The sequence below is a fragment of the Microtus oregoni genome, unplaced genomic scaffold, assembly GCF_018167655.1.
Source record: "Microtus oregoni isolate MIOR12 unplaced genomic scaffold, Mior012 000032F_ref0000030, whole genome shotgun sequence".
Taxonomy (NCBI): domain Eukaryota; kingdom Metazoa; phylum Chordata; class Mammalia; order Rodentia; family Cricetidae; genus Microtus; species Microtus oregoni.
In genome coordinates, this window is record NW_024543091.1 from 14,645,628 (window position 1) to 14,670,613 (window position 24,986).

The window sequence follows — 24,986 nt, forward strand, 5'->3', positions numbered from 1 at the left end:
ACCTGTGCTGTTGGAACAAAAAACCAGAACAATTGAATGTGTGAGCATAGTTACTGTGAGCGGTATAATGAATTTGGGTGTGCAGTAGAACAATTGAATGTGTGAGCATAGTTACTGTGAGCGGTATAATGAATTTGGGTGTGCAGTAGAACAATTGAATGTGTGAGCATAGTTACTGTGAGCGGTATAATGAATTTGGGTGTGCAGTAGAACAATTGAATGTGTGAGCATAGTTACTGTGAGCGGTATAATGAATTTGGGTGTGCAGTAGAACAATTGAATGTGTGAGCATAGTTACTGTGAGCTGTATAATGAATTTGGGTGTGCAGTAGAACAATTGAATGTGTGAGCATAGTTACTGTGAGCGGTATAATGAATTTGGGTGTGCAGTAGAACAATTGAATGTGTGAGCATAGTTACTGTGAGCTGTATAATGAATTTGGGTGTGCAGTAGAACAATTGAATGTGTGAGCATAGTTACTGTGAGCGGTATAATGAATTTGGGTGTGCAGTAGAACAATTGAATGTGTGAGCATAGTTACTGTGAGCGGTATAATGAATTTGGGTGTGCAGTAGAACAATTGAATGTGTGAGCATAGTTACTGTGAGCGGTATAATGAATTCGGGTGTGCAGTATAGTCAGCTGTGACTCCACTCTGGCTACCTAACTCCTCTGTAATAGCAGTTTCTCCATTTGAGAATCAGAGTTGGTCAAATGATGTCTTGAACACAATGTATGCATCACAAGAGGCTGGCAGTCTGTACTTTCCACATACACAGTTTATTGTTCACACCTTAAAAATGGGGAGGGGCAGAAAACGCACAGCAAATGAATCTTAACTTCCTAGCTCTAAGTCATGCTGCTGGTGTCTGGAGATGGGATTCACTCAGACAGTGGCAGTAGTAGCACGGAATAGGTTGCAGGTCTTAGAGCCCAGTGCACAGCAAACCACCTTGACTGCATCCGCTGGTGGAGGAAGAACAGGGAGTGGGTGCTAGCTCTGAGGCAGATGATCCTTCAAAGCTCTGCTGCTTGAGCTCAGTAAAGACCAGAAAGGCATGATTCAGTTGTGCTTAGCCATTCAGACAGTCAGCGGTCACCAACACTGCTGAAAGAGTCCCTATTGCTAGCACTGTAGTTTATGTGCAGTGAGGTACATTGGAGACCAGCCTCTGTCGGGCTGCCTGGTCCTTCTATGACTTGTCTCCTCAGTGCAGACATTGAGCCCCTGCTTCTGATTGCTGTGAACCGCCTGCTCCCAGGGCTTTGCTGCTTACACTCAGGTGCTTGCTTCTGCCGTCAGCGTGTTCTGATTGTCACGATGACTAGCAGGAGTGCCTCCATCTTATTTTCTTCTTTTTAGTTCTGAGTGTTCCCTACAGATGATCATAAAGTTTATCTCTGAAATTCTGATTCTCTGAAGAATCCTAACAGGTTGTGTGTAATGATGATTGAGCTACACCCTAGTCAGTCACAGAGGCCAGCAATTCATTTATGTATTTGTAGCATTTATTGACTAATCAACCCTCTGGGACCGTTAGAGGGAAGGACCGTAAGTGAATCAGAAAGTTGGTTGTCACTCTTCAGCTACCTTCCAGGACATGCTGGGCAGATGCTTGTTCCTGGAGACAGTCACCCACTGCCCTGTTACAGGCTAGAGATGCAGAAATTCAGGACCAGCTGCAGACTTTACCATGAACACTGCTCCTTCCTGCGGCCACTGTCTCCGTATCTTCCCTCCTCAGCGTGCGTGCCTGGGCGTCTTGTCCCAGGGAGAATATTCCTGTACTCCTGATGCTTACTTGGAATGGCTGGGTTGTGGGTAAGATAGAATGATCTGGAGTCAGTTTGGAAGCACAGATCGTAAGATCTGAAGCTTTATTTTTGTTAGAGAGGGTCTGCTTGTTTCTGTCAAATTCTTGGGCACTGCTAGCCTGAGACCACTATAAATTCTAGTAGATATCTTTTGGATCACTGTGGTAGGTGTGAGCGCAGTCTATAAATGTGAGCAAGCACCAGCTTTTAGGTGTGGTTCTTAGGAAGAAGGGTTCTTGTCCCTGTTCCTCTGTCTTTACTGACTCTCCATGGTCTGTGTGACCACCTGTTGCTGTTCTTTTCTGTTGTCTGACATGGGAAATGTTTAATGTTTATGGTGTTTCTACCATGGTCTCCTGTTAGATTGTCTACTGTGATTGTATTTTACTCATAATGTAAGATCTGTCGCCCAGTTGATAATGTCTTAGACTTGGGGGAAGAAAGCAGTCATGTAACGATTTGACTCCACAGAGGCTCAGCTCAGATTTCTAAAGGCCAAACTCCATGTGATGCAGGAGGAACTGGACAGCGTTGTGTGTGAATGCAATAAGAAGGTAAGCAGAAATGGCTTCTCGCGTGCTCTACCAAAGACATGAGGGACAGTTTTAATTATACTTTTAGATTTCAATCCACAGTTAAATAATCAGATTTAAAAATTAAATATAAATACCAAACTTTATTCTGAAATGATGAATTACCACAAAGCTTAAGAATGTATCAAAATTGTTGACATTAGACCTTACTATTTTGTTTTGCTTTTTAAATCTGCTTTATTAGCTCCACAATATATAATGAGATTCTTTCCATGCGTTAGATAAATTCTGCTAACAGGAAAAAAAATTAAGACTGAATCAAAAACACAAGTTTCAATTAGAAGCTGGCATTAAGTGGAGACCCATGAGAAATAAAGTAACATCAAAAATTTTACAACAACACATCACAAACATTAAGTTTTAGAAGCAGGGGTCCCCATATTATCTTCAGAGAAAACCAGGATTCGGGGCATAAAGCAAAACTCATCATGATGGTCATGGTGAGGGGGGCCAGTGCTAACTGCCCGCAGACTATGGCTCAGCTGCCTTTCCCTCAACTTCTCCATGAGCTGTCTCACATCCTTCCCAAGCCTTTCCCTGTTCTCCTCTCTCATCCTTGCCTGGGGCTCCAACCCTATGCATCAGGTCCCCTCTATAGTGCATGATGGGCTACCTAACAGTAAACCGCCTGCAAGTTCCTGGGGCATAGAGTATTCACCTGCTTCAAAACACAGGACCAATCTGGGTGGTGGTGGTGCATGCCTTTAATCCCAGCACTCGGGAGGCAGAGGCAGATGGATCTCTGTGAGTTCGAGGCCAGCCTGGTCTACAAGAGCTAGTTCCAGGACAGGACCACAGGCTGCTCCCCTTTCTTAGCATCTTGCGGCGTTTCTTCCTTTTCTTTCTTTTCCTGATGGTCATTTTCCATGTTGAGTTTTTTTCCTCCTTTTTCCTCTTTGGATTCCATTTCTCCTGGGTCTTTCCCTTGCTGCATAGACCTTCTCTCATTTGTCGCTGCCAGACGCTGCCACAACTCAGCTAGCAGACCTGCTCCGCTAGCCCAGGGCCTGATGCCAGCCTGCAGTGCGCAGGGAAGCATGGAATTGGTGGCCAGATGGGAGTCAGAATTTACTATTTTAGACTTGCCAGATAATAAGCTATTCAGTATAAAATATCTGATTTCCATTTCTGATAGTGAATATCAACCAGGCTTTATCCTCAGGAATTCGTGTAAATATCTCATCAAAGACTGTCTGAGGCTCTTTTGTTTTCAGCTATACGTTTTGGCGTCAGATCTTGTGTATTTTTTACATAATTGATAATGTCTTATTGTAGGAGGATGAAATTCAGGACTTAAAGTCCAAGGTGAAAAACTTTGAAGAAGACTGTGTGAAACAGCAGCGAACAATTACTTCACAGCAGTCTCAAATAGAAAAGTATAAGAACCTTTTTGAAGAGGCAAACAGCAGATGTGACGGACTTCAGCAGCAGCTCTCGTCGGTAGAGAGGGTGAGTCTTCCTTTTCTCCCGACTCAGAGCTGAGGACACACTGAAGCTGTTAGAACACACTCTGGTTAATAATTATGAAAACATCCCCCTAAAACAGAATGTTTGACAACTCTTTGAGGTACATATACAGTAATCACCTCCTAGTAAAGTATGCAGTTCAGTGGCTTTTAGTATGTTCATAAATTCATTCTCAAATGTAGAACATATTCACAGCCTCCAAAAGATGACTCTTACCTTTCAGCCTCCACATCCCACATCTCATCCATGCCAGCCCTGGGTTACTACTTCTCTATTTTCTGTCTCAGTAAATCTACCTGTTCTGGAAATTTCCTTGTACATAGACTCAAATAATATACAGTCTTTGTGATTGACTTCTCTTATTAAAGAATTTTGCTTGTTTTTTTTTTACTGTTCATTCATGTTACAACACTAATTGTTCAATTCTTCTTTAATTGTCAAGTATATTCTGTATATGTGACATATATTAAATTTATTGTTTATTTATCTTGAAATGCTGGAGTTGAAGCCGGAGCCTTTCACAGGGACAGCCGCCAGCTGTTTCCTAGTGCTGTTGCATCTGGTCCCTGTAAGCAGCGTGAAGGCCCAGCTCTCCGCACCTCAGCTGCCCCTCTTGGTTAGCATCCCACTGGTGTGAGCAATGACTGACGATGTATTAATTTCCCATTTGTGGACCTTCCTTGCAGAAATGTTGTCCTTTGACTTACACACACGCATACGCACACACACATGAGTGTTGTGACCCGTGGGTGCCCCCTCATATAAACATACACTTTCACACATGCAGTAAAGAAATTTAATAAAAGTTATCTTTACTGACTGGGTGTGATGACCTCTGTCTTTAATCCCAGCACTTGGGATTCAGAGGCAGGTGGGTCTCTGAGTTCACGGCCACTCTATTCTATATAGCAAATTTCTGGACAGCCACTGTAACATAGACCCTGTCTCAAAAAACAAAACAGCAACACACAAAAAAAAACCCAATAAAATGTATTTGTTCTAAATATACACTTTAGTGAGTTAATTTGTCAACGTGGAGGGCTCAGATTTTGGAGTCAAATAGTTTGATTCCTGCCCTGCTACTACCCTATCACTGGCAGTTTGCTTAACCATTCATGTTCAGTTTCCCTTTCTGTAGTGTGTTCTCTGGCACATACCATAGAAAAGATTTCCTTTGTTCCCACACAGAGGACTAATGTAGTAATGTTGTCTTCTGACAAGCTAATCCACTGGATACGATGGACGTGACATTAACCACCAATTCAGCTAATGGAAAGGACATTTCTGTCCCCTGCCGGTTTCCTTTGCATTCTTTCCCACACCATCCCAGGGAGATGCCGAGCCACGGTCTTCTACTGCACAGTGGGTTTTTGGTTTCAGGTTTTTTTTTTTAATATTCTAAAATTTCATATAGGTGTAGTCATTGAAGTGCACTTTTTAATATTCTAAAATTTCATATAGGTGTAATCATTGAAGTATACTTTTTAATATTCTAAAATTTCATATAGGTGTCGTCATTGAAGTGCACTTTTTAAGTCTGGTCACTTTTGTTCAGCTGTTTTATTGTTTTTGTTTTTGTTTTTACACGCTCCATGTTTTTGTTTATTGCTCTGTATTTATTCACAAATACACTACATTTTAAATTAGTAATTACAAATGATGTCACTGTTTCCATTTTTCGTAGACACATGTCTTTGTGCGTGCATATCTATTCTCATGACGTTGGATAAATACCTATGAACAGAATTTCTGGATTTTTATGAGAAAGTCTATGTTAAAACATTTTAAGAAACTTCCAGGTGTGGTGGTACCTGTAATTAATCCCATTACTCAGAAGGTAAAGTCGGGAGGATTAACAGAAGTTTGAGGCCAGCATGAGTCCTGTGGGATTCATCAGCCACCCACGGCTAATGAATTGTCTGGGGAAAAAGAACCAGCTAAATTAAAAAAAACAATAAATAAACATGTAAGGAACCTGTTAACCTGTGCTCTAAAATGCTTGCCACACCTGAAATTCCTGCCTGTGTTCCAACAGTGTCCCCAGCTCGTGGTCCTGCCAGCATCACTGCCTTAGCTCTAGAGAGGGAGCAGTGTGCCTTTGCAGTGTGTGTGGGTGCTGATGTTGTCATGTGCCATGTGTGTGCTTCTCTGTGGTCCGTCTGCACATGTGACAAGACCAGGCTGGAGGGCGTTTCCTGCCTCCACTGTAATCCCCTCACGTATTGTATACTCTCTTGTCATTTGACTTTGCTTTTTTTTGTTTGTTTGTTTGTTTGTTTTTTACCATGTGTTTCCAAAAGGCAGAAGTTTTAAATTTTTGGTAAATTTTATATATTATATTTTCTTGGAATTTCTGGTTTTTCATTCTTCCCAGAAACTTTTGCCTGCTCCAAAGCCATGAGAATCTTTCTTCTAAGTATTTCATGTAGTTTATATATATCAGCATCATATGAATCATATACATGTGATCTATTTAAAGTTAATTTTATGTATAGTAGGAAATAAATGTCTTTTTTCATGAAGGTAATAACATGGGAAATACTGATTTTCCTCATTTTATTATCATGTCATTGACTGTGGGGCCCAGTTCAAGACTTTTACAACAAGATTGAAGACTTGAGATTTTCTGTAAAGTTTTATCTGGCAATGTGTTTGCTTGTTGCTGGTTTGTTTGTTGCAATTTTATCTGTTTGCAGGATGCAGTGTGTCTTCTCTGCATGCTGTAAAAAGTTACCAGGATGTAGTGTTGGGATTGATGGTCCAACCTTTTATTCCAGCTTGGATAACCCACCTGGGAGACAGAGGCAGATAGATCTCTGTGAGTTTGAGGCTAGCCTGGTCTACATAGTGAGACTCTGTATCAAAAAAAAAAAAAAGTTACCAGTGTGTGATTGAAAACAAAAACAAATGTTTTCAAAGTTTTAAACTCTGTTTCGCTTTCTCCGGTGGATTTTCTTACGTGGAGAAACTCTGCTCTTCTTTCTCCTTGCTGTACTTTTCACGCTTTCAAGGAGGCGACGTTTTCAGCTTTCTGAGAAGGAAGTTACAAAGTCACCAGCAAAAGAGAAGGGCAAAGGTTTATCGCACTCCTCTTATCGCAGCTGGTGTGAAGCAGTCGGCACTGAGGGTTTTAAAACTAGTAGCTTTTTTCCCCATGTGAACAGTGAGCGAGCTGCGGAGCCATCATCGCTGCCTCCCACAAAGCTGTGCGGAAGGCTGTGACAGCAGATGGCAGCCAGGCGCAGCTTGATTTGTTTAGAGACCTACAGAAGGAGCAGCATGTGTTTTGTTTTGTTTTTCCCTTTAATTACTCAAAGCCACAGAGATGGGTTTCAAAGATGATGTGATACAGCCAAGGAAGAAATATTTAAAAAGACAAACGTCACATTCAAGTGAGCTCCGGCTCTACAGTGATTGTTACATTTACCGAGTGCTCTTTGGAGGCTCTGGGCCAGCCAGACCATTGTGTGTTGTATGGGGTATAGTATGGGTATTCAATACTACAGGACAAGCCCGAGTCATTTTAATTATTAATTATTATTAATAATAAATATTTGTTATATATATATATATATATATATATATATATATATATATATCTGCTTACCTGTATGTCCAAGACCAGAAAAGGGCATCAGTTTCTTGGAATTAGAGTTACAGGCAGTTGTGAGTCCCAGTACAGGGGTTGGGAACCAAACTTGGTTCCTCTGCAAGAGCAGCAAATTCTGTAAGCACTGATACATCTCTCCAGCCTTTATAAAGATATTATTAGTGCCTTTTACATGCAGCTACAATGCTGGAAATGAAAACAGCTGATAACTTTAAAAGTTTACATTTCAGTGGGAGAACCAAGCAGGTGAATGGTTTTGGTACCTGCCGCAAATGGTGTGCTAGCCTGTATCAGGCTAGTCTAGAAGTCCTGAAGGAAAGGCACCAAATCCAGCCCATGTCTGCTGTAAGGACTAGGGACGATACCAGGAAGGAGTTCAAGCCCTGCTGAGCGCCTAGGTGGAGCCTGGGCACCGTGTGTAGGAGCTGATTAGGTAACTGGGGACTGGAGGCCGAGAACTCAAGTCCAGGGAGAGATCCCAGTGCTGTTGGAGCCCCTGATGGAGCAAGTGTGGCGGGGAGGGGCCTGGTAACCACAGAGTTCACAGTTCATGAGATGGATTGTTAGCTGTCCCTTTTCAGCAACAAACTACCGTAGAATATTGGCACAAATACAAGATATGCTGTTACTCCTCAAGTTGGATAATTCCTAGTGGGGTTAATATGCAACCCTCCATTTATCCTTCGTTTCTTCAAGCGGTAGACTTTGTCAGTTCTCCACAAGAGCAATATTCATGGGCAAGTGGTATCTAACCAGGACTTTGGGGTGTTTCCAGAAGACCGTGAGTGAATTAGGCTTAGAGGCGTATGTTGTGTGGTATTGTGTTTGTGTTCTGACAGTAAAGCTTTTGTGGAAACCAGAGAGCAGAGCTAGCCACTAGTGAACCATAGAAGCTGGGCAGTGGTGGCACACACCTTTAATCCCAGCTCTTGGGAGGTGGAGACAGGAAGGGATAAGGTGGGATGGAGACAGGATCTGAGCCCCTTTTGGACTGAGGAACGAGAGGGGAAGGAAGCAGCTGGCGGCTGCTCCTGGTTCTCTGATCTTCTGGGCTCCCCACCCAACAGTTGATAATTAATAAAGAATAATAATTCTTTATTAAGAATAAGATTAATTAGATTAATGCTTCAGGCATATGCCTATAAACTCAGCACTAAGGAACCAGACACAGAAGGGTCTAGAGTGTCAGCCTGGGCTGAACATACAGCAAGATCCTGTCTCCTAACAGTTCAGTTTTAAAATGTTTACTCCTAAAATAAGTATGGACAATAATTATACAGTGTTTTGAATCAACGTGAGGCAGAAAATATTAAACAAAAGAACAACATTAGTTGTGGTTGGAGAGATGGGTTAGTGATTAAGAGCACTGGCTGTCCTTCCAGAGGACCCAGGTTCAATTCCCAGTACCCACATAGTAGCTCACAACCATCTGTAGCTCCAGCTCCACGGGGTCTGAGGCCTTCTTCCGGGCTCCAAAAAGCACCAGCCACACAAGTGGTACAGACGTAATTGAAGAGACCTAACTTGACACCAGTGCACACTGGGGCTAAGTCTTACCCTTACAATAACCAGGAAAAGCCACAAACTGTGCCATATGGGGACCAATCAGAATTGAGATAAACTAGTACTAGATGCTCCAGAAAGTTAGAAATAGCTTACCTAACTTGTATATAGGTTTGCCAATTTCCTTCCAGCAGTGCCAGTGCCAATCCCTGTTTGACAAGACTCTTGCTGTCCCACTCCTGCCCAAGCAGGAGTTCACCTATCCCCTCCCCCCATTCTTTACTCCTTAAAATCACGAGCTCAACTGAGCTGGAGGCTCTCCCAATCCAACCGCAGTGTCAGAACGCATGGAGAGCCCATGCTTGAGCTTCAGTAAAGGCTCTTTGCTTTGCATGTGAACCCGGGCATAATAATAACACAGCAGACACCACCACCCTCCCCCGCTGAGAACTAGAGGATAGAATTAAAAAACTACCAAAGCATTTGCAACTCCATCTTTAGGTGTCTTTCTAGTGCCAGTTTGGGGTGACACTCCTGAGAACTGTGTCTCCTGATGCTTGGCCTGCAGCCCCAAGTGAGTAAAAGCAGGAAGCCTGGAAATGAAACAACGCAAAATGTAAAAGGGAACTGATGGCATTTCAATATTCTGTATTTTTAACTACACAGGAATTAGAAAATAAAAGAAGATCACAAAAACAGGCCGCTATAAGTCAGAGTGCCACAGAAGTTCGCCTGAATCGCGCTCTTGAAGAAGCGGAGAAGTACAAGGTGGAGCTGAACAAACTCAGGCAAAGTAACAAGGTGCACAAAGCCGGGTAGCTCCAGTAGGGCTCGCCCTGGGATTCCCCTCCCTCGGCAAGCGGCAGAAACCGGATTTATTGCTTCTTGTGGTGGTGGGTGGGGCCAGACATACAGGCCGAGGTGCTCCTGTGAAGGCCAGAAGACAGCTTCACGGGGTTTGTCACCTCCTTCTCCCTCTTGTGTGCAGTCGGGGGTCTAAATCAGATGATGAATCTTACATGTTAAACCTTTACTCCCTGAGCTGTCTCACCAGCCCAGAAAATAATCTCACTGGCCCCTGTGAAATTTAAATTTCTTGAGTGCTGGGCAGTGGTAGCTGACACTGCTAACCCCAGCACTCCAGGAGGCAGAGGCAGGTGGATCTCTGAGTTTGAGGTCAGCCTGGTCTACAGTACAAGTTCCAGGATCCAGGACAGCTAGGGCTGTTACACAGAGAAACCTTGTCTTGAAACCAAAAAAAAATTTTTCTTGTGTCGTGATGAATGTTCTCTTTTCAGAAAAAAAAAATTTTTTTTTCTTAATAATCGGTACATTTTCCACTAGTTAGGATTTTCCACTAATTAGGATTTTGTTTGGCTGTTATAATTGGGTGACTGCATACTCCTTTGGAGGATTCATTCATTTCTTCACATAATCTTTAGAGGGCTATGTTATATGTCAGATTCTTCCTGAACCCTGTGGATAAGCCATGAAAAGTAAGCACCTTTTGTATGTCGCCTTCTTCTCTGAACCTCAGGCTTCTGCTATACAGAGGGAGGGGATGTATTACAGGGCCACAGGTCTGAGCCTTGAGCTCTGGGGGCTTTGTTAAGTATAGACCGCTGGATTCCACCCTTGGAGGCCTGAAAATCACAGCGTCACTATGGGTGGTAGCACCTGTTAGAGATGTGTAAAGGCCGCTGTCACACCTCCAGTGGCAGCCAGTTCCTTGAGTATCTGTTGATCCTCAGTGAATGGAGGTGGATACTGATGCCAGAACCTTTCATAGTCTGTACAATTAGTTCCGCATCAACCTGATGGAATTGCTTCCTTATGACATTTAGTACCTTAACAATGACTTAGGAACCACCTTATTTCATAACTGATGGTGGATTCTGAATTGTCTCAGTAATACTGGCTGGAAACAAGAGACCTTGACTAGTCTTCTGAAATGATTAGCAGAGCCAACACGTGACACCTTAACTACACCATCTTAATGATTCCATCTGAGGCACCTGCTGCAGCTGGTCAGCTGCTCCATGTTTAAAGGCCATCAGCGATGATCTAACTGAGATAAGTCATCTTCACATCCCAGCACTCAGCATGTTGCTGCGACTTAAGAAAGCAAAAGGCAGAGTAACTGTATCGGGATTTGCCCTTCTGGTTGCTGATCTGATCTCTTGACTTGCCGCACACGTTAGAGAAATAGAAAGGAAAGCTGTTTTCTTTCCAGTAAGTGACTTTCTTTCTATCCAGCAGTGTTGAAAATTCAAGTAATGAAGACTTGGTAGCCATACCTTTAACCCGAGCACTCGAAAGGCAGAGGCAGGCAAATCTCTGTGAATTCAAGGCCAGCCTGGACTACAAAGTGAGTTTCAGGACAGCCAGGGCTACATAGAGAAATCCTGTCTCAAAAAACAAGCAAGCAAACAAACAAACAAACAGAAAGAGACTTGGTATGGGAACACTTCCATGAGTCACCAGGAATACAAACACTTGGATGTATGCAAAGCTGATTCAAATGATTTCAAAGTTTCAAACACTGTTTTAGTGAGACAGAATCTCAAAAAAACAGAGGAAAAAAAGTTACATATTTATGACTCATTTTTTAAATTTTTATTTATTTGTGTATTTTTAGGGCTTGTCTCTGGGCATGCTTAGGCTCTGAAGTTGTGGTCTTTTAGCATCTAACCTGTGTGTAACTCTTCTTTGGCGAGGAGGGATTTTCCCATTTCATCTTTTGTGTCTTCTTACTCCTTTTAGACATATGATTAGGTAAATTAAAACTTTCCGGTCTGTGTGTTTGAAACGTGACAAGAAAAGAGTAAGGTTTACATAAAAGAGAATAAGATTCCCTCATAGTCATCAGAAACTTAAAGATCTGTTTTTAAAATAATGACAAATTATTCTCCGCAGAGGCTGGGAAACAAAACAATATCTTTAAAGTTAAAATAACCCTTTGAACTGAAGTTGGTCACCCTAGCCAGATATAAGGGTGCAGGAATCTTAGTGTAAGGCTGTGGTGTGTGTGTATGTGTGTGTGTGTGTGTGTGTACCACACATGTGAACACACACATTTATATTTATGTGTGTTGAAGGCCAGAGACTGACACTGGGTGTCTTCCCCAATCACTCTACCTTACTCCTTGAGACGAGGTCTCACTCTGAACTGAGAACTGGCCCGTTTCCTTAGTTGACCCAAATGGCTGGCTCCCAGAATGCACATAGGCAGCACATAGGGGGCTAGGGATCCAAACTCTGGCCTCACACCTAACCAGTGATCCATTATCTGCGCCCTCTCTTCTCTCTCCTCTTTCCGGGATCATACTGTCCCTCACGTCTCACACTGTGTTCTCCAATGCTGCAGAGTTGTGGAGCCTGCTGAGGGAAGAGGGGTGAAATGGATATCTACCTAGAAACAGCATTTGATGAAGTGGTTGTTTGACATATGGGACCAAAGTCCATGTTCCTTCATTTAGAAGTGATAATTCCTGATTCTTCTTAAATTCATTTAGAAATATTGCCAGGCTGTGGTGGTGCACGCCTTTAATCCCAGCACTTAGGAGACAGAGGCAGGCAGATCTCTGAGTTCGAGACCAGTCTGGTCTACAAAGCAACTTTCAGTACAGCCAGGACTGTAATAGAGAAACCCTGCCTTGAAAAACCCAAAAGAAGAAGAAGAAGAAGAAGAAGAAGAAGAAGAAGAAGAAGAAGAAGAAAGGAAGTTAAAAAATAAAAATAAAAGAAAGAAAAAAGGAAAAAAAAAGAAATATTTATGAGGTCCTGTTAGGTACTGTACCACCCAGAGGTTTATGGGAGGCTGTAGATAGATGGATTGAGATCAGATGTAGTCCTTGCATTCATATACTGAAGCTGACTGAGTGCATAAGGAAGTGCTTAGGTAATCAGTCAGGCATAATCATGCTCTTGCGCTAGTCCATGGGGCAGAAGCTGTGGAGGGTACATGGTGTTCTGAGCAGGCAGCCAGACCATGACATTTGTTTTCTAAATGTAGTCTAAGCTAAAATTGGAATAATTTGTAGCAGTTAGGTGCCAAGGAAAAGATTATGAACAGAAGGAATAGTGTGTAGAAATGTCCGTGAGGCAAGAAAGAGGAGGAAGGCATCATAGATGTGAAGGTAGCAGCAGAAAGCAAGCCACAAACACTGGAGAGCACCTGAAGTCATTCACCTGGCTCGCTAGGCCATGCATCGGTCTGGAGCTCGTTCACAGAGCAGTGCAGAGCAGCTGTGGTTCCCCTGGCCATCCAGTAGGCAACTTGATGCAGGGAGCCCAAAATGGAGGCGGACAGGCTGGATCTCTAGAGCATAGGCATGGTGTCAGACAGTGTAGATTTGATTAACTGATGGCAACAAAAATAGAAATGAATTGAGTATCAAAAATTGTACTTAAGAGAGAAAACAACAAGGACTGGGCATAGGTTTTGAAAGGGGGAAGCCTTAGGTGTTTTGTTTTTTTTTAAGTTTTATATTAAGTGCATGTGTGTATATCTGGGTGGGGGGTGGGAGTATGTGCACATGAGTTCAGGTGACTGAGGAGACCAGAACACAGAGTGTTGGATCCCTGGAGCTGGAGTTAACTACAGGTGCTGTGAGCTCCCTGATGTGGGTGCTGGGAACTGAACTTGGATCCTTTGTAAGAGCAGCTCATGCGTTCTTAGCTATGGAATCACCCCATTGGCTCCAGGACTTTTTTTTTTACTTAAGGTTTTTTTTCTCCTTAAACTAGGTACTGCCATTACTGAAATAAAGACTTGAGTAGGTTTAGGGAAGGACAGTTGTAGTACATGCCAGTAGGAAATAGTGAAGATGAGGCAGGAGGGTTCGGGAAGAAACTATGAATTATTTTAAGATATTGTAATACTGAAGTTATTCTGGGAACCCGAGAGGGGATATCAAGATGTAAGCATCTGCGCAGAGCGGATGAGTGAGAGGGAGAGAAGCCAGGGTGTGGCGGAGTGGCCACTGCTGTGAGTGCCGACAAGGTGCTGAGTGAACAGCAGAGCTGGGCTCAGAAATGTTTCCGCAGGGTGGTGAGGAGGCTGTGCTTGCTCTGTGTGGGATTCAAACCGGGTGAGATGAGGAAACCGAGTGAATGGATGTGAAGTGTAGACGTGGAGGGAAATACAAAGTTGACCTAATTTTTAAATAAGGTCATTTAAATATGGTGAAGTGAAGATTGATTATGTATAGTTGGAGTCTTGGCTCCTAGGCATTCCCATGACCATAGCTCAGTTCCCTACAGGACATTCTCTCTGCTCAGAAAGATCCTTGTGTCCTGCCGAGGCCTTTCCCAGAGGTGCAACTGCACTGCCGTCCTCTCCTAAGTTAAACACAAGTGGACTCTGCGTGGGCTCTTGGGACTGGATGCCTGCTCTGTGCAGGAGTCAGAACCGACCCGTGCTGGGGTTTTCCCTCCACCCCTCTTAGCAGTGAGTTATCACTGCTCTTGTCAAAGATCAGCTTTTGTTTTTACTTCAGTCTACTCTGCTTCCCTGACATATCCCTTTCACTTCTGCTTTCTTGTTTGGGTTTTAATTTGCTCCTTTGTCTCTAGCTGAAGTTGAACCTTAGATCGCTGATTTTAAACTTTGTTTTCTAAAGCATTTAGAGCTACACCTGTCTTTAAATTGATGCTTTACATTTGTCTGACAATTTTTGGCCTGCTTCTCTGCTTGTTTGTTTGTTTGCTGTGTTCTTTCGAGACAGGGTTTCTCTATGTAACAGCCCTGGCTGCCTGACTGTCCTGGAACTCTCTTTATAGACCAGACTGGCCTCGAATTCTAGAGATCTACTGGTTTCTGCTTCCTGAGTGCTGGGATTAAAGGTGTGCACACCACGCCCAGCAATTTTTGGCATCTTTAATATATATTATACTATGAAGACATAACTATATATAATAATACCTGTACATGAAGGTGTAAAATGTGGTTGAATTTGGCAATTACAGCTTGGGATAGAGGCACGAGTCACTGTATTCAGGCGTTGTGTTCTCAGCAGCACACACGATGATGCTTTTCAATGACATTCTCATGGATATATATTTTCACATGTGTCATAGCTTACTTACAGTCACCTTTCTATTGCCCTCTCCCTTCTTCCCCTCAAGCGGCTTCCCCTTTGCTTTAATGTCATGTAGATGCATATATAAATGTAGACTCTTCACGAGAGGAAACAAGCATTATCTGATCTGGCTTAATTCACTTACTACAATGACCTCCAGTTGCGTCCATTTTCCTGCACATGACATGATCTCATTCCTCCATGCTATATCCCACATTTCTTACCAATTTATCTGTTGATGGGTCTCTATGGAGGTTCCCTAACCTGGCTATTGTGAACCATTCTGAATCAACATGGATGTGCATGTTGACTTAGATTCCTTCACATGTATACCCAGGGTGGCACATCTGGATCTCATGGTAATTCTATTTTTATTGTTTAGACACCGTCATACTACCTTCCCAGTTTACATTCCCCCCAGCTAGTGAATCGGGCCTTCTCTTTCCCACATCCGTACTTGTCTTGATGGCTGTTCTGACTGGGGTGAGATGGAGCTCACTGTAGTTTTCATTTGCATTTCCCCAGTTGGCTAAAGAGGATGAATACTTATTCTTATATTTATTGCATTTGTATTTCTTTTGAGATTTGTCTATTCAGTTAATTTGCCCAATTAATTATATGGTTTGAGGTTTTAGTTCTTTATAGATCCTGGATATGAATCCCCTCTCAGAATCAAACGGCTAGATCTGTGAGGAAAATTAAAGTTCCTTACTTATGTATGTTTGCCTGAATATATGTATATATACCGTGTGTGTACAGTTGCCCATGGAGGCCGGGAAAGGTGTCAGATCCCCGGGGCCTGGAGTTACAGGTGGTTGTGAGCCGACAGAGGGGAGCTGGAAACTAAACCTAGGCCTCTGCAAGAGCAGCAAGAGATCTTAAACTAAGCAATCTCTCAGCTTCGTTTCCTGTAGTTATTTAAAAAGTATTTCTTTAAATGATATCCAACTGGTCTTTTTATTTCCTTCATTCTCTGAATTGGGTTCAATTTCTTTTTTTTTTCAATTTGTTTCTTTTGCTAATTTTCCTGCTTGGACGTGGAACTGCTTCACTGGAATCCCCTTCTGTCTGACAGAAGAGCTTAACCTGGGGATTTTACTGTATGTAAGCTGCTGGTGAATTCTGATAAACTTTGATTTTGATTATTTTTAAAGTTTTCATCATTCTGTTTAAAGCACCAATTCTCCTTCTGTCTTCTCCTTGGACCCATGCACTGTTTAGAAGTTTGCCAGTCTATTTCCACACATTAGGGCATCCCCCAGATAGCCTTCTTAAGGGTTTCAAGTTAATCCCATCACAGATAGGACATCCATGATATGTTTGGATCTTTATAGGTTGGTGCAGGCTTGTTTTCTGATCCCGAATATGGTTGAAGAGAGATGCTCCTTGTGCCTTCTGCCTTTGTTGGACAGAGCCGTCCTCAAGCGCCAGCCATGCCAAGCTACTTGACCGTTGTCATGTGTCTGCACCTTCACATACTTTCTGTATCTCAGTGAGCAAGAGGCGCATCAATGAAACTGTATCTGTCGTTTCCTCTTGAGCTCGATCCACATCTGCATCCTGTTTGTCAAAGCTGCTACTAGACAGAACATTCAGTATTGTTCTGTCTTCTGGATGAATTGGCCACTTCCAAAATGACTGCTTTTACTCCTGGTGGAGGCCGTGCCTTGGTATTAAAGTAGTAGCCTGAGCTCTACTCAGTTACCACTGCCGTGTCTTCTCTCCATGTCCCACGTCACTGTAGACAGCGTAGCTGAGTTTGGCTTTTTTCTATCCAGCCTAGCAATCTCTTGTTAATTGGAAGTGTTTATATTTAATATTATTCCTAATATAGATGACTTATCTGATATCAACTCTGTATTCCTTCTACTGGCTCTTTTGGACATCAGTATTTACTACACATCTTTAACTATACTCAGGTAACACAGAATTCATAGATAACCTAGGAACCTTATAAACAGTTATTTTACCCTCTTTGCTATTGCATTGATTTTTATGGCAAAACACACATAATATTTACTTTCCTAAACATTTTTAAGTATAAAATAATTATTATGGCTTTGGAATCAGTCTTTACACTTTTTATCATGGAAAAAAAAAGGGAACTCAGTACCCCATTCCCCAGGCCCTGGCAACACCATTCTGTTTCTAACCGTGAAGCTGATTTCTATAGGAGGAGAATCTCATGTTTATTTTTTTGATAGGATTATTTAGTTTAATACAGTATTCTCAGGGTTGTTCCGTCTTTTCAAATTTGATTCTTTTAGAAGGCTCAATAACATCCTGACTCATACACACACACACACACACACACACACACACACACACACACACATATATATCTCGCTTTGAATCCTGTTCTGAAACTAGCTCTTGTAGACCAGGCTGGCCTGGAACTCACAGAGATCCGCCTGCCTCTGCCTCCCGAGCGCTGCCGGGCTACAACCCATCATATTTACATGCCACTTTTTGTTTGTTCACCTCCTGGTGGATGCTTAGGTTTTGAACTCTTGGTCACTAGGAACAGAGACGCCCAGATCTGAGTGAGATCTTGCTCTTGTTTTGGTATATATTCTGAAGTGGAATTGCAGGATCAGAGGCGAGTGCTCTTCAGTTTTGGTTTCCGTAGCAATTTTACATATCTATTTGTGATATAGAAATGACTAAATGTTCTCATATCGTCAACATTTGTTATTTTGATTTTTATTGATACCAGTCATCCTATTGGGTTTGATTGTTTTGCATCTCTAATTATAAGTAATTGTTCAGCATCTTGTATTTAGTAACCATTTGTCTGTCTTCTCTAGAGAAACATCCAGTCAAGCCCTTTGTTAATTTTTACATTTTATTGTGTATTCTGGACATTAGGCCTTATGCAGATGTATGGCTTGCAAATATTTTTTCCCATTCAGCAGACTGCCTTTTCACCTTTAGTTGTATCCTGTGTGTCCTTTGTTTGATACAGTCCAGTTTACTTTTCCTTTGTTGCCTGTGCTTCTCTGCCAAAATCCAGTGTCATTAAGATTTTTAGTTTCAGTCTTTTTGCTCAAGTCTTTATTCCATTTCACACACACACACACACACACACACACACACACACACACACGCTTCTGGAGCACTTGCTGTTTTTGCAGAGGCTCCAGATCTTACAGCCAGCTGTGACTCCAGTTCCAGGGGATCTGGCACCTTCTTCTGTATGAGGTGCACAGGATACATGCAGGCAAAACATTCATATACATAAATAAAACTTTAAAAAATACAAGTAAATGTCATGGACCTCAGAAAGAAACCCTCACATATATGAGCAAATGATTCTTTTTAACATAGGTGTTAAACGATCAAGAAAGAACAGTCTCTTGAAAAATAGTGCTAGGAAACTCTGCAACCTGCCCCCGTGCATGCGTGTGTGTGTTCGTGTGTGTGTGTGTACACATACATGCACATCAATGGTACACTGGTTTGTTTGTTTGGGTTTTTTTTTTTTTTGGTTTTTCAAGACAGGGTTTCTCTGTAGCTTTGGTGCCTGTCCTGGAACTAGCTCTTGTAGACCAGGCTGGCCTCGAACTCACAGAGATTCGCCTGCCTCTGCCTCCCGAGTGCTGGGATTAAAGGCGTGCGCCACCACCGCCCGGCAATGGTACACTGTTCTAATTATTCTTAAAATATTATGATTTGATGTCAGGAAGCATTATTTTTGTATGCATTCATTCACTCATTCATTTTGATTCTTTCATAAGTGGAATTGTTTTTTTAGGTTTTTTTTCTGAGCTGTTAACTTTAGTATGTAGAAGCAACCATTTTTCTGTTGCTTTTGTAACCTGCAGCTTTGCTGAATCCATTTCTTGGTTATCATGATTTTCTTATAATCTTTAGGATTTCCATATCTGAGATCTTGTCATCTATGAGGAATCTTCTTCCTCTCCAGTGTGGATGTCAATTGTTCTGTCCCAATTGTGGGGCTACAAGTCCCAGTGCTGTGTGCAACAGAGGTGACAAAAGCAAGAGCCTTTGGTTGCTGAGCAACAGCGAGGCTTCCAGTCCACTGTTTGTGAGCTGTGGGCTTTTCACATATGGACTTTCATATCTGGGGTAGTTTTCTTATATTTAATACTTTATTTTTCTCATGAAAAAATATTGACTCTTGTCAATAATCATGTGTTTCTCCTTTATTCTGTGAATACGGAATAGTAGCATATTGACGTTGAGTTTTATGTTGAACCACCCTGTTCTGGCAGTAGTTTCCCGTGGCCATCATCTGTAAACCCTTAATGTACTGTTGAGTTTGTTTTGCATCAGATTTCATCAGTGAAACGGATCTGAGGTTTTCTTGCAATGCCTTCAGTCTGACTTTGGTTATGAGTAACGTTTCCCTGAGAATGGCTTTAGATGTTGTTGTTTGGATATAGCTTGATTTTGTTCTTCAGTGGCTTAAATATTATTGCTAGAAGATGGGTCCCAATCTGGGTGGTGTTAGGAGGTGTTATGGAACATTTAAGAGGTGTGACCTAGGAGGTCCTTAGGTCATTTGGGGATATGTCCTCAGAAAGGACTAAGGCCATAGTTTTTATCTGCTTTTCTCTTGAACACATCCCTGCCTCTGCTGTCCTGTATGCTATGAGGCCCTCATCAGAGCCAAGCTATTGCTGGATCCACGCCCTGGAATCTGCAGAACTGTGAGCCTAATAAACCACTTTGTGGGCAGGAGAGATGACCAGCAGTTTAGAGCACTTGCCCTTGCACAGGACCCAGGTTTGTTTTCCAGCATCCATATGATGGCTCACAACTGTCCATAGCTCCAGTTCCAGGGGATATGACACCCTGTCCTGGCCTCCACATTCATACAATCCTTTTTATTTCTGTAAAGTCAGCTGCAGTGGCCCCTCTGTGGTTTCTGGTTTTACTCACGTCAGTTTTACGGGGTTTTTTTTTGCCAGTGTTCCTAAAGGTTTCTTGATAGTCATGGAGCAAACTTTTTAAATATGTTTGTCTGTTCTATTAATTCACTTACATGTGCTCTCAAATTTATCATTTCCATTTCTGCCAGCTTCAGTTTGTTTCTTTCCCTACTATGAAAAGTTAGGTTGATTTGAGATCATTCTTCAATCTTCAAGCTTTGACCATCCTGCATATGAATGTCATAGTCCCACCTGTGTATGTTGGTGCTTGAAGAGATTTTCTAATATTCTTTAAAAATTGAGTAGTTTGAATTTATTACATTTTGGTTCTTAAAAAGTTATTTATGTATTTTGTGTGTGGGTCCTCTGTCTGCCTATACACTTGCAGGCCAGAAGAGGGCATCAGATCCCATTATAGATGGCTTTGAGCTACCATTAGTTGCCAGGAATCGAACTCAGTACCTCGAGAAGAGCAGCCAGTGCTTTTAACCACTGAGCCATCTCTTTAGCCCATATATTTTGGTTCTTGAATGTCCCTGAAAGCTTGTGTTGAAGGCTTGTTTGGTCCTGTGTCTGTACAACTGGGAGGTGGTAAAACCTTTAGGAGATGGTCCCTGGCAGAAGGTCATTGGGGTGCACTTGTGATGGGAATACTGGGAACTGAGCCCTTTCAAGTCCAGTGTTGCCCTCTGCTGTTTACCAACGCCCAGGGCACCTGGGCTAGCCAATGTGGAAAGTGCTGGAGCTGAGCAGAGCAAGCCCCTCAAGTTGTTGTGGGCATTTGTTCCAGGGCAGGAAGCTGACTGTGTTTGTGCTTAGTTCATACAGATTTAATTTCTAGCTTCAGCCACTGTTACAGACACTTTATGTTAAAGACACTTTATGATTTTAGTCTTCTTGAACTTTTTAAGATTTATGGTTCACCATGATTTGTTCTGGAAAATGACCTGGCTGCATTTGAGAAAACTGTATTTATTCCTCTGTTGTTGGGAGTTGTATCTCAGTTCTGGCTCATCTGTCCCCCATTTTCTTATTGACCTGTTTAGTGACTATACATGAATGAAAGTAGGATACTGAGGTGTCTGCTCTTACTGTAGTGACCTCTCCCTTGCAATCTGTTCATGCTTGCTTCTTAGGTTTAGGCATGCTTATATTTGATGCACCTGTCACAACTTAGAGAATGGACCCTTTTGTCAGGATGTAATGTTCATGCCTCTTCATAATTCTGACTGGGGAACGGCTCTACAGACATCAGACAAAAATAGGCTAATTTCTTTTGGCTACTATTTCTTTGGATTATCTTCTTCCATCCATGGTACATGTCTTTAGAGCTAGTCAGTTACCTGCAGTCGGGTGCTGTTCTATTTTAATCCATCTTTTCCAACGTGTGCGTTTTCAGTTGTCTATAGTTAATTACGGATAAGGACAGGCTTCTTACCTACATTTCGCTGTTTACTGTATGTCTTGTTTTGGTCTCGTATTCTTTACTTAGTTTTTCTGTTTGCCTCTCATTTGTTCTATAGCAGTTTTGTCATTGGTAATGTTTTATGATCTAGCTGTAAAGTTAAAGGAATCTATTTTAAGCGGTAAATTAACCTCATCATTTGCAAACTACAGTCTTACAGTTCTGCTTCCCTGTTAATGTCACCCTTCACTCAGCTGTATAGTAGACTTGTTCACCTGTGGAGTTTCTACCTGCTTGAGTGTGGCTTTTGCTTCATGGGTAACTTTCTTGCTGCCTCCTTGGTTTCTAGAGTTCACAAAGTGACTGTTTCAGTGCTAGAATGTGGGCCTGGAGCTTCCTCACTGGCCATATTGATAACATCACTCTTAGACTAGAATGTGGGCCTGGAGCTTCCTCACTGGCCATATTGATAACATCACTCTTAGACTTTTTCTCTTTACAGCTATTTATACTCACCATGCTGTTTTCTAGTATCCCTTGTTTTCTCCTTTTAAACAAATGTATTTGTAGAATCCTAGCTCCTTCTGTCATCGTACTCCTTACTGCAAGTATAGATCTTCCGGGACCTTGTAACTTCTATTGGCCTATTTTACTAAGATTATGGGTTTGCTGCCCTTGCCATTGCTGTAGATGAGTTCTCTGCTTAGCTCTTTAGAATAATCTTTCACAGGCTCCTGGAACTCTCACCCTGGATGTGATACTTGTCTGCCAGTGGTTTAGTGAAAATGCATGTGCAGACTTTGAGGCTCTTTCTTGGATTTCCCATCTGAAGTCGGTAGTATCTTGTCAATCCCGATCTGTCTTCAGCCCCACAGGACTCCACTGTAAACCGCACACTGGAAAGTCCTGTCCAAGAGCTAGTTTAATATGAAGCTCCTACCTCAGAGGGCCACACCATATTCAGATTCTGCTACTAAAAGTTCTGCAAGTTTACATTCCTTAGAATTCAAAGTCATTTTTTAAAAGAAATTTTGAAAAAAAGTTTAAGAAGGTAGCTGTGGTTATTTCGTAAAGAACAATCTTATATTTCAACTAAAAATTTCTTTTGTAGGATATTGCAAATGAGGACCACCAAAAAATTGAAGTGTTAAAATCAGAAAACAAGAAGCTAGAAAGACAAAAAGGAGAATTATTGATAGGGTTCAAGAAACAATTGAAATTAATTGACATTTTGAAAAGGCAGAAGGTAAGTCTAACAGCAGAAGCTACGTAGATATGCTGCAGACCTTCCTGCTATAAAGTTTAGGGTTGCTTTGTTTAGAATATTGTACATAAAACTGTACCTAAAGATGCGCTGTATACATGTAAAGTCATGTGTGTAATACACTATATACATGTAAAGTCACATGTGTGTAATACACTATATACATGTAAAGTCACATGTATGTAATATACTATATACATGTAAAGTCACATGTATGTAATACACTATATGCATGTAAAGTCACATATGATACACTGTATACAGTAAAGTCACATGTGTGTGATACACTATATACATGTAAAGTCATGTGTGTAATACACTATATACATGTAAAGTCACATGTATGTAATATACTATATGCATGTAAAGTCACATGTATGTAATACACTATATGCATGTAAAGTCACATATGATACACTGTATACAGTAAAGTCACATATGTGTGATATACTGTATACACGTAAAGCCACATATGTGTAATATACTGTATACATGTAAAGTCATATATGTATAATATACTGTATACATGTAAAGCCACATATGTATAATATACTGTATACATGTAAAGTCACATATGTGTAATATACTGTATACATGTAAAGTCACATATGTGTAATATACTGTATACATGTAAAGCCACATATGTGTAATATACTGTATACATGTAAAGTCACATATGTGTAATATACTGTATACATGTAAAGTCACATATGTATAATATACTGTATACATGTAAAGTCACATATGTGTAATATACTGTATACATGTAAAGCCACATATGTATAATATACTGTATACATGTAAAGTCACATATGTGTAATATACTGTATACATGTAAAGTCACATATGTGTAATATACTGTATACATGTAAAGTCATATATGTATAATATACTGTATACATGTAAAGCCACATATGTGTAATATATACTGTATACATGTAAAGTCACATATGTGTAATATACTGTATACATGTAAAGCCACATATGTGTAATATATACTGTATACATGTAAAGTCACATATGTGTAATATACTGTATACATGTAAAGTCACATATGTGTAATATACTGTATACATGTAAAGTCACATGTGTGTAATATACTGTATACATGTAAAGTCGCATATGTGTAATATACTGTATACACGTAGAGTCACATATGTGTAATATACTGAGCTTCACTGGTATATTTATACGGTTCTTCCCAACTTCAGAAAGTATCATACAGGAAAATGACTCGTTTTAGTGGATTATTTCCCTCTTCAAACTTTGAACAGTAATTCCAAAGCACACTGCACTGTTTTTGAAATGTGACAAAAGACAACTCACACAGTTCTCACTTTATTTCAAAGACCAGGTAAAATAATAGTGAATTATTCCTTTAACAGTAGTTTGGTCTTGAGTGTACTGCCCGTTTAAAATGTTACACTTGGCATTAGGTGTGGTGGCGCATGCCTTTAATCCCAGCAGAGTTTGAGGCCAGCCTGGTTTCCAGAGTGAGTTCCAGGACAGCCAGAGAGCTGTTACACAGAGAAACCCTGTCTTGAAAAACCAAACCAAACCAAAACAAACAAAAATACTTGCATAATTAGAGTATGTGTCCAACAGTGGGGCTTGTTTAGTGATAGCATATTATCACAAACTTACAAGTTTCCTGTTGTGTGGCTTTCTCTGAATCAGACATGGATTTTTTTTAAACAGATGCACATTGAAGCTGCCAAGATGCTGTCTTTCAGCGAGGAAGAGTTTATGAAGGCTCTCGAGTGGGGCAGTTCATGAGTGAGAGACTTCAACGTGACGCTTGTTTGTGAGCGTTTATCCAACATCGAATTGTAGTGCTTCTTTGTTGTTCATAAATAATGAGATGTTTGTGAAATAAAAAGCTCAGGGATCAGCCTGCTGAAATAAACAGTGTTTGGGAGAACATTCTAAGGCAAGGCCAGACTACACTACTGGCCTTACTCCCTTTTTCTTTGATAGTTGTACCATAAAGAAGCAAGACTGTGACTTTTAATTCTTTTTTTTATACCTCATTAGATGCGGCATAGGGCAGAATAAGACTCCAGAGATACTCTACCTCAGCTAGGTGGTTACCTGTTACCCAAGGCTGCTGTATTCGAACAGCAGTGATGCAGGTGGGACCCTGTGTTCAGTAGTTTAGAGACAGTGTGGAAAGAGCGCCGAGTAACACCTAGGTAAAAGTGACAGCTCCTGGTTACAGCAAAGAAAACTTTGTTGACGAGGGCCGGACAGTTTACCCTTCCTCTAGCACAGCACAGAGATACACAGAGAGACAGCTAGGGAAAAGAAACTTCATCGGTCTCCAGCACTGGGCCCATGACAGTAAAACTCA

General features: G+C 41.4%; 1 protein-coding gene and 1 pseudogene across 1 annotated transcript in view; one reads left to right on the top strand and one right to left on the bottom strand.

The window, feature by feature from the left end:
• Positions 1-24,552, top strand: part of Tex9 (testis expressed 9) — a 39,845-nt gene extending 15,293 nt beyond the window's left edge. The window contains exons 8-12 of the mRNA XM_041679376.1: positions 2,288-2,370; positions 3,685-3,858; positions 9,656-9,790; positions 22,484-22,618; positions 24,335-24,552. Of these exons, the coding sequence (XP_041535310.1) occupies positions 2,288-2,370; positions 3,685-3,858; positions 9,656-9,790; positions 22,484-22,618; positions 24,335-24,412 (605 nt within the window). The 3' untranslated portion in view covers positions 24,413-24,552. The remainder of the gene's footprint in view (positions 1-2,287; positions 2,371-3,684; positions 3,859-9,655; positions 9,791-22,483; positions 22,619-24,334) is intronic.
• LOC121465940 lies at positions 2,763-3,316 on the bottom strand (annotated as a pseudogene).
• Positions 24,553-24,986: the final 434 nt, after the last annotated feature.